Here is a 10,620-nt window from a genome sequence, read left to right on the forward strand (position 1 = left end):
GCAGTAACGTGAGCCGCCGAGCGCAAAACCGTGGTAACGCCTTTGGCCTCATTAAGAGGCCATCCTTACCATAATTACACTACTTCAGGAGCAACGGAAGTCAGACGGCGGCTGGCGGTACCCAGACGGCAACCTCTGGTGCTGAGAAATGAAGCCAACGCGGAAGTGGCTCCAAAAGCAGGTCAATCCTCTACAAAACACAGTTTTGGTCTCTATAGCTAATATCCCCATTCATGACAAGTGTTCAGTTGGTTGCAATCTGCAACCTTACCTCTAGATACCGCCAGATCCTACACACTGCCCCCTCTAAGGCTTAAAGTTCGGCATAATTGAGGCCGTGGCCGCTTTGAGTGACAGGTGGGTGCGGTACCAGGACGTTAGCTGCTAGCTGTCTGCTCTGCTGCGTCACCAGGGCCCGCCTCAGTTCCACCGACAATCCACCTCTTTGCCCATTTTTGGATTTGCTGCGAGTTAGGCTGTGTTGTCACTGCCAAGATGGCGACGGCCGGAGCCACCCACTTTGAGCTTCACAACGGCTCTTCAGACACCTATGGGTGACGTCACGGAGACTACGTTCATAATTATAAACAGTCTATGGTGACACCACGGTTTTTGCACTCTGCAGCTCACGTTACCGCAGTTTCACAAGCATGTCGGAGAACTACGATGGCCTTCAAGTAACCTAAAAACGTGAAAGGCTCTCTCTGGAGCCACTGTTTTGGTTTGTCTGTTCTGGGCTACTGTAGAAACATGGCGGAGCAACATGAAGGACATAGCCAACATATGAAAACACGATTCTTAGTTTCAGGTGATTATACACTAATGAAAACATTCCGCTAATAGACCCCTAAATCAGACACACTGCCCCTTTAAGAGAAGCATTGAGAACCAGTAAAAACAATACAAATTGTGATGAAACACTGAAGCCAAGCAAAGCAGTAGTGAATGAGAACAATCTTTTATTGGTGTTGTTGGAAAAATCTCGACTACATCCAAATAACCAGCACCAAACAGAGTCGGCTGGACACCACTGATGCAGCAGGGAAATTGTAGTTCAATTGAGAGTCACTAAAAGATTTCATCAACCACATCTGTGAGGATATTAGAGACTAAATCCTGTTGGGAGAGCAAACAATCACTGATTGAGGTGATAGAGGCTGAAAGAAACCAACAAGGAGCATACTGATAGTGTGCATAGTCCGTACACCGCTGGGAAACAGAGGAGGTCGTCACAAAACGGTAAATTAAGTCTGCATGAATATCATGTTCAAGTTATAGAGCCACGCTTGTGAAATCCAAAGAAACCAAGGTGGCGGTAGTGTCCGTAGTAGAAGTGAGTAACGTCTGGAGGTCTGAGACAGGATGCAAATAGCAGAGTGAGGGTTGTTTTTTCCATTTGAATAGTCTTTCTGAGGAACACTGAAGATCAAAGATGTTTCAAGGTGCAACAGATAATGTTCGTCCAAAGAAAGAAAATCATTCAATAATATAGAACAGCAACAACAAGAGGGATAATCATCATAATCATAATAACAATAATAATAGCAGTAATGGTAACTATTCATCATGGTCATTAAGGGGATTAAAATCACACTCTATTACTAGTCATCCCTCCCCCAGGAACATAATAACATAGTGTACCATGCCCTGTGTGTAGGTGTTGTGGGTACACAGAGAAGCTTATAGATACAGTAAAAAGTAAAGAGTAATAACAGGAGTAAACAGTAAGGAAGAAAAAAGCACTAAATAGCAACAAGCTTTGTGGATCAACGTAGGATATTTTGGCTTTTATTTCTCCCAGAAATCTGAGAAATTAACACCATTCCACTCAACGGGGGTATTCAACCCATCTCCTGGAATACATCAAATACACAAAATAGTATCCAATATACAACATTTCTACCCCCCGTAATAATGCTAATTAAAATGTGTTCATAAAGTACAGTAAAGTAACGATGTGCGTTTTACAGGGAAGATTGATTACGTTTTTTAGAATACGTTTACAACACTGAGATTTCTGTGTACCGCCGAGGTACGAGAGAGATGCGGGTACAGAGTGTTATGGGAAGAGTTTGCACATAACTGTGAGGGGATTGGCTGTTAAGTGAGAGCGGACAGAAATAGAGCGGATGGATATAGAAACAGAGGAAGAGAAATGTCCCGACAATTCAAAAGAGAGGATCAAGAGGGAGCAGAGTTACCCGACCCGGGGCATCACGACAGGCTTAGGTGAGATACGACGAGACACCAGAGTAGATTAAAAGCACTCAACTGGGATAGAGATTAAAGATTAAAAGGTATGGACTAGGGAAAGATGTACCAATCGCATAAACTCAAAGTACAAACAAACTAATATTGTTGGGGAATTAATTAAAAAAAGGAAGAGGTTGTTCTATTAAAAACAAGCGCACAAGACAAGTGCTGAAGATAGTGCTGGACTGTTTACATGGTGTCTCCTCTTGTATCTCTCTCTAGCATGCCCATTCCCAGTGACAGAAACATAACAGGAAGAAAATTAAGTGCTTGATTAAAATCCACAAAAATGTTGAACTATACGATTATAAGATCATTTTTTGCTCTCTATATTACAATTGTTACACGCGTCCTCGCCCCCGCTGCTGCATCCTGACTATAAGTCGAAAAATACCCATCGATGGCTGACCACCTGTTAAACATCTCCTGACTCGTCTATAATAAAAAGATATTTACCATAGCTTTCCCCCCGTCTCTATGTAGAAAATATACAAAATTATTCTCCAAATTTGCTCTCCCTCTAATTTTTCTTAAGTATTATAAAAATATACAATTCTCCAATAACAAAACTCTTAAAAGTCACATCTTCTCATCTGTTAAATTATTCTCTCCGTCTTTCACTTTTAAGAGCTTTTTGAGAGACACCTCAACAAAACAAGACACCTGAGCTTCAATACACAAACCTTCCCCTTGTCTTTTACATTCATCATCATCATAATCATCATCATCATTTTTCTTGACCCCATTCTGTCCATCGTGCCACTGCAAGAATTCAGAGTCTTAAAAATTTAATCCAGCTTATATTCCTCCACTTCCTGATTCTGATCCACGCCTTCATCACTGGTCAGCGAGGCGGTTCTCGTATTTACTAAGGATGTTACGACAGCGACCCAGCTCCTTCCGGATCTCGGCCACTTCCTGTCGGAGGGCGGCGTTTTCTCTCTCCAGGTAGGCGGCGCGCACAGATATTTGGTTCTCTTTGAGACGGCGAGCATCTCGAGAACGCTTTGCTGCTTCATTGTTTTTATACCGCCTGGTCCAGTACTTCTCATCCTAACAGAGGACAGAAAACAAAGTAGGCTTTATTATAATATTTACCTTGGTTAATCAGAGAATGAAGGTATTATTAGGTAGAAGTACTTCAATAAAACAATCAATGAATGGTCAGACTTCAGATTTGTGTAGTACTGACTGCTACCCTGCTATTGGTAATGTGGGTGTTTGGCCATGAATGAGCGTGGGACATGTTCCTTTTGGTCAGTACTCACTTTATTGATATTATTTCAGTTTTGTAAATTCAATTTCTTGTATGAAATGTGCTATACAAAAAGTTTATTATTATTATTGTTGCTTTTTTTTTGGAATGATTTAATTTATGATGTGTGCCCCCTCTCAAAGTGCAAAACTGACCACCACTGACCTGAATTTGCAACATAGAATTCAGTCTCACCTTCATGCCATCGGGCACCAGGATCTTGCGAGCTTTCTTGATCATCGGCTGCGGTTTGAGCTCCTCTTCGCTGAAGGAGTGCCTCCTGGGGTCGAAGTTCGGCTGGTTAGACATATCCATGTCTGAGGAATCCATGTCAAACATCCCGCCGCCATCCGGCCCGCTGTCCGTGGGCGTCATCAGAGGTGGACAGGAGGACGAGGAGGAAGAGGAGGGCGATTCACAGGAGTCGTTCATACTCGACTGACTCCCTGTAATCAAAGGGAAGAACGAAAAAAAAAAGTTTTAGATGATGTTCACTGAACTACATTAACCCTGAAATTGATAAAGTTGTCAAACTTCAAAATAGAGCAACTGATGACAGCCGTCCACTACGACAGCAACACAAACACATGCAGCTATACATGATGAAGACCAGCAGGTGGAAGCAGAGAGCTACTCTCCTCCTGTTATAAACAACAAACAACATTCCTTCGCTCGTAACTGATTCCAAAGAACTGAGGACGCTTTTCAAACAGCTTTCATAGACAGAGAGGTTTTTTTCCGGGACAAGGTCATTTTTAGAGAATACTCCAGTGGTAATACATACAATCATTACATTATATACTACATATCATTTGTAGCATGCAGATAAAGACTTATAATGGAGTTGTTGTAGTGAGAAAAGCTCTGGCTTTTCCATTATATACTTTTATATCATTTTGTCTCGACCTCAAGCTCTTTTATATAAAGTACTGCATACTAGATTAGAAAGAATCATTCATATATAGGATTTATTACACACATCTGTCAATAACAATCAAAATGGTTATCTCTCATTGTGTGTACCACTGCTAAAACAAAAGTGTAACTATAGTCCTCTAGATGTTCCCTGGGGATCCCATAGGAATCTCCTGTCCTAGTCTATACTGTGGAAACCAGGGCTTTAACAAACTAACACAAGAACTCTATTAATTCAAATGGAGCATGATATTACCATTATTAATGAAAACCACAAATGCTGGTAGACCATCCCCGAACATCCAGAGCTAAATACCAATACCAACAGAGAAATCTAAAAGTGGAAATGTCGTGTCACGTTATACCCCACCCCTCAAAACCAGTTTCTTTAAGTGGGGCCAGTATAGGGCTATACCTAACCCCACCCCCTTTAAGGCCCAATGCAGCGCGCTCAAACTGACTCTTCTTCCCTATGCGAGCACAGAACTCCCTTTGACAGTCACATTATATGACAAACACAGAGAACTTAAGTCAGGATAGACATTTAACACCACAGTACAGCAGCCTTACAAACGACCACAGTCTTATTATTATGTGGAAACACTATCCAAGAACAATGTAAAAAGTACACAATCTGGTGTAAAACTCTACACGAACAGGCAGGAGAAAAACAAAACCATCCCCTCTATATCTACAGTACGGTATGTGTTGCCACCTGTTAGACTTGTTATCTGTGGATGGATCTGTAATATATGAGCACATATCTATCACATGACTAATTGCCAGGTAGTACGAGAGGACATATTTCCACTCCTTCATGATGTTCCCATGTTCCACACTGACAGCAAAACAAAATAAAGAGTGCTTCCACAGGCACCAAGATGATGTCAAGCATGCCCCATTATACAAAACCAGTGGGTCTAAACAAACACTGAATCCTTAAGTGTGGATACTGTCTCCAAACCAAGTGCCACAGAGGCCAGAGAATATACACGTTTTCCACTGACTGAAGCAGATTTTAATGATTTATGCTGCTTGCACCGACCCGACAGCAGGAACTAGTCAGTGCAACCACCTGGCGTGGTGTTTTGTTGGAATGAAAACCCTCAGCCCTCCTGTGGTACACGGTTGCCTCTCCCTGCCTTCAGGAAAAGCTCTGGAACGCGACCTCGCAAAGTTGAGTCGGTGCATTTTCTGTCCACGTGTTTCAACCTCGAGAGAACAGGAGGATTTCGCTTTTTAAAGAAACGGTCCAATACGTGACGGCACACATTTTCAGCACTTGTGAAGCAGTATTCCTGAGGCTGAAGGCCTGGAGGCTGTTGAGAAGGCAAACAGAAGCCCTACTCCTGCTTTTAGGTACCTAATATATAATTAAAGGTTATAAGTTGTTGCTCCCTCCGTTTTAAGGTCTTATTGCTAACATTTTTATGTAGACAAATATTTTTTTCAAAATAATAAATTCACAGAGCTTTTAGAAAGGTGCCGGATAAAAGTATAAATAAACTTTTATACTAAACAATTATGATCATTTTCTATGTAATGTTTTATAAATAGAATCTCAAGTTCTTTTAAGATTTTGTATAGAAGGATTGCAATCCAAATGACTTTATCATGCAATATAAATGCATTATCAGAGTCTATAAACATGCACTTTGTCACTGACATGTCCCGCGTTGACATCCCACACAGTATAAAATTCTCCTCTGGATATCAGCGCACCTAATGTCATTCATCTGTAATCAAATGGTCCCGTTTGAAGTCCAGCAGCAGCAGCAGAGGGAAACTCTTCCTGTTGCTGTGCGTGTCCCTCCTCCTGTGGGCTCCTCCTCCTCCATATCGACTGGCCCTGCCTCTAGTTCTCTCACTCCAGTTCTCTCAGCCTCGGCACGTGTACCGACGCATGTGGCGTGTGAAGTGGGGAGAGATTTAAAGACACGCAACCGCAACCGCAAACACTCCACACACTCCCCTCTCCCTCTCTCTCTCTCTCTTAGTACTGTTTTGACCCTGCTGCACATTTATAATGGGCTGGGACTGAATGCTGATTGTGTACACTGCAGTACACAGATCACATGCTAAAAAACAATGTCAATGCTACGAGGTTGACTCATCAAATCTGTCAAATCTTCCACCTTTTCTTTCCTCCCTGCTTCCTCAAACAACTTTTACCCTGCACTACTATAATGAAACATTGTTAAGCAGCCATTTCTAGACTCTTGTTTTCCCTCTCAAGTTGACTTTGCGTGAGGAGTCATGTGACTGTATCTCCTGCCTTCAGTTTGACCCCCACGGGACAGAAAAATGCTTGGTCACCACGGTGTTTGTTATAAACTCAAAGGAGAGTTAAAGTGCTGAATCACAAGCCTGTGGGAACATTAGAAGCACGCCATGTAACCTTGATCACATATCAACCGTTATTAATTGTGGGGTCTACTGGTTCTCATATCAGTGGCAGCAGGGGACTATTTGTCTCTTTCAGCTTGTCAACTCTGCAGAAACCTCTTCCATGATATTGCTGTTTTGAGCTGATATGGACAAACCTTGAGGAGGGAGCTGTCCTTGGTGACTTTTTACTCTCAGCTAAGAACAAAATGGCCCATGGGTAAGTGAACTCACCATGCAAACAGTCATTTCCTCCTCCGAGACTCTGCGGCTGAGCCACCTCCAGACCAATGAGCGATGGGGAGGATGAAGGCGATGAACATGCAGACGAGTCATGTGGGGATGAGGGTGGTAGGCACTGGGAGCTCTGGTTGGGCACGGCTGACTGGGAGCTCTGCGAGGGGATCTGGGCCGAACTGGAGCTGTTCTGGTTGTGCATGCTGCCCATCCCGTTTTCGGTTAAAAACTCCTCCAAGTCCATGTACTGAAGCTGGAAGAGCCCCCCGTCCGCAGGTAGGGTGCGATCCCACAACAGGGGCCCCAAGAACTGGTTGAAAGGTCCTGTTCCTGTTCCTGTTCCTGTTCCTGTTCCTGTACCTGTACCACCACCACCACTTCCTGCTCCACAGCCATTAGTGTTGCCTACTCCACCGCCATTCCTCATGGGACACACTCCCTGGGAGTCCTCATCAACGTCCGGCCTCTCTTTGTCTATCAGAGATAAATAAGGGAGCATTATTAGCACAGAACGAAGATGATGAAGATTTTTGTGGATGCATCAACTCCCCATACTTGTGCAGAACTAAATAGTTTGGCAGGTGTATCCATGAGACGCACTTCTTGCAAAATCTCCCTTCTATCCCGTGTCTCACACACAGATGGACCAGATGGCAGCTGAATTGCAGCATTAAGCAAGAGCCGAAACCAATTTGTTGTCATAACACATCCATAAGCTCCCGAACAAATCTCACAATAGTCGAAGGCACGTTTTGGAAAACTGCACAAGCATTACAGCTAAACCCAAACGTGTTACCGCTCATTGTAATCTGCATCCTAATTTGAAGTCGCAGCAGGGACGGATTATAATCCAGGTGAATACTCAACGGGGTCACGGAGGAGACATTGTGAATGTGTGTGTGTGTGATGGTGAATCTGAGTTTTTAGTGCCATAAAAATCAGATAATAATGTTAGATATTTGTATTATGATAACAGCATCAGTGGGTGTAACAGTATGGTATGATTTATTCATGCTCTGTCATTGCACATGTTGAAGATTGGCAGGTGATTGTGCTCTGCATTCAACACAATGTCAACACTGTGGAAGTGACTGTTCTTTTATGTGGAAGGCAACAACAGGCTTGACTTAAACATTGTTTTCTTAACTTTGTAAAACAAAATTTAACAAATAAATACAATTTGTTATTTTATTTATAATAATAATTTATTATTAAAATAATAAATTGTACACCAGCAACTTGGTAAAAAAATCTTTAAAATTAACAGAATTTTTATTTATTATTAGATTAATAAATCATACACCACTAACTTGGTAACAAATCTTTAAAAAATTGACAGGAATTACAATTCCAAGTGTAATCCTTTTGAAGGCAGCAAAAAAATAGATAAATATAAATTCCAGTATATAATGTATACATGGAATTGTATTGAATAGATTGGCCTTGTTGTCACCGATACACGATCCAGAGTCTATATTGGCCTCGATATCCAATCAGGTATTGGTATCGGTATCAGTACATCCCTAATGATAATGTGTGTAATATGTCAGGTGCTTGTGCTGTGCATACATAGTTCACATAGTTCATCACATGAGAGGGGTTTTCTCACCTTTTACGTCACATGGGGCTTTTAGACGCTGGTCTGCCTTCATGGGGTGCTGCAGGAGGGACTTGAGACCCGCCATAGAGTTGAGATGCCCCCCTGTGAGGGAGCCTGCAGGCTGGGTACAACTTCCAAACTGTGGGCTTGCACCAGCTGGGAGGTCGGGGTTAGGAAGCTGGGAGAGCTGCCTGGACATCCTGGGCCAGATGGGGTCGTAGAAAAACAGGCCTATAGAGAGGGATGTTGGGGGGGGGCACTGGAAGGGGCGTGGCAATCTGACCGGAGAGAGCCTACCAATAGGACGTGGATGACTGCACGTGTGTGTGCAGGAGGAGGGAGGAGGAGGGGGGTGGAGAGGGGAGGAAGAGGGAGATAGTTTTGAGAAGTGTCCATGCAGAATAAAAGCAACCATTGTAATGCATATATACAAGTATGACAGTTTATTAAATATACTTTAAAAAAGTTTAGTTACCTTTCACTGGAGGGTTGTGTGCAGAGAGAGCTCCTTCTTATTGCCTTGCAGAAATATTCACATCGAAATACTCCATTGCAGTTGAATGTTGTTTAAAAAAAGAAGCTGTTGTTATCTCAAAGAGCTGGCTGTGTAGGAGGCAACACTCAGACCATCTGATAACAATAATAATAAAATGCAAAAGGCGTCACACAGCAAAAGGACGATGGAAAAATGTCACAAAAACTTGCAGAATAATATATCCTGAGTCCGACAATATAGTTGCAAAGCAGCAGCAAGACCTCCGTTAAAAAACAAAAGAGATGAAACCGTGCAAAAGAAAAACACACTCGAGAGAGAGCAGTGACTGTGTTGGTCAGATGACAAGTTGTATTGGTTGTTTCTCTCTCTGTGCTGTCGCGCTCTGCTGTCCGTCGGGAGGAGGAGGAGGAGGAGGAGGAGGAGGAAGAAGAGGAGGAGGAGGAGGTCGTTTCCTCTTTCTCTAGTCTGTACTTTTTTTTGCATCCGGTGGATCCAAGTCACGGGCGCACGAGCTCTGTGTTTGGGGCCGCGCGACGTCCAGATCTCTCTCTCTCTTTCTCTCTCAGCTGGAACGGACACGGGCAGTTCACGTGACGTCACACCGTGCATGAACAAGCGAGTGAGGCGTGAGGAGGAGAGGATAAGGGGCGGGGTGCGCCTTTAAGCAGATCTCTCAATTCCTGCTTATTATTTATGTTTGACACACCTACCCTCGTGCCACACCTCGACGACAGCAGGCTGTTTGTTTTGTCTGAGGGGTCCAAAAACATGGGGACTTTAACTGGGGTTGTTTATGCTGCAGCAATACATTTATATATATACATGCATAAGTGTTATTCTGCAGCAATATATGCATTAGTGTTTATATATGTTGACACAAAGTTGCACCTTTAACCTTAATAATGTGTTGTCTTCATGCTCAGGTTGAACCTTTGCACGTTTCTATTAAAGCATGTCTGTGTGTAATGAGCAGGTATAGTTAGTGCAGCGTGGCTTTTCCAGTTCCCTTGTTGTAATCCACAGAAAACGTGACCGTGCTGTTTTTTTCAGGCGCGAGAGCAGAGGAGAGAACGCTTCAGCACGTTGCCTCGCGGCGTACAATAGCTGTTCCAGCTCACGTGTACTAGGCACGCGAGAGAGAGAACGCTGCCTGTCCTCTCGCACAGCTCTCTGGCTCTCTGATTGGCTGCCCACGGCTCGAGGCTCCGCCCACGACGAGCGCTGATTGGACAGAAATAGGTCGACTATAAACCTGCCCGCTCGGATTCTCCCCTGGTGCATGCCACTGCCGCGTGAGACCAGTTGGAAACACAGAATAAGCGCGAGGGCTGTCTAGTCTACTGTACAGTGAGCAGAGCACATGCACAATAACCGCGCGCCACAGGAGTGCAGCCTCTTTTGTTTTTTTCCACACTTTGGACATGTAGACAGACTCAAGTCACCCTGCAGCTCCACATCCATATGAATATATTGTGCACT

General features: G+C 43.5%; 1 protein-coding gene across 1 annotated transcript; it reads right to left on the reverse strand.

Annotated features, from left to right (window-relative positions):
* Nucleotides 1-939: 939 nt before the first annotated feature.
* dbpb (D site albumin promoter binding protein b) lies at nucleotides 940-10,620 on the reverse strand. Its single transcript, XM_074653456.1, has 5 exons — nucleotides 9,121-10,620; nucleotides 8,655-8,959; nucleotides 7,043-7,519; nucleotides 3,704-3,954; nucleotides 940-3,306 (listed from the first exon to the last, which is right to left on the reverse strand). The coding sequence occupies exons 2-5, from the start codon at nucleotides 8,842-8,844 to the stop codon at nucleotides 3,091-3,093; spliced, it is 1,134 nt and encodes a 377-aa protein (XP_074509557.1). The 5' UTR covers nucleotides 8,845-8,959; nucleotides 9,121-10,620; the 3' UTR covers nucleotides 940-3,090.

The sequence above is a fragment of the Sebastes fasciatus genome, chromosome 12, assembly GCF_043250625.1.
Source record: "Sebastes fasciatus isolate fSebFas1 chromosome 12, fSebFas1.pri, whole genome shotgun sequence".
Lineage (NCBI taxonomy): Eukaryota > Metazoa > Chordata > Actinopteri > Perciformes > Sebastidae > Sebastes > Sebastes fasciatus.

What these genes read in the sequence shown, in the direction of transcription:
- dbpb (XM_074653456.1), bottom strand. Translation starts at nt 8,844, where the DNA reads ATGTCCAGGCAGCTCTCCCAGCTTCCTAACCCCGACCTCCCAGCTGGT. An exon ending in AGGAAATGACTGTTTGCATG is followed by an intron (nt 3,955 to 7,042) that starts GTGAGTTCACTT and finishes CTTTGATTACAG; the next exon opens with GGAGTCAGTCGAGTATGAAC. An exon ending in TGGTGCCCGATGGCATGAAG is followed by an intron (nt 3,307 to 3,703) that starts GTGAGACTGAAT and finishes GTCCTCTGTTAG; the next exon opens with GATGAGAAGTACTGGACCAG.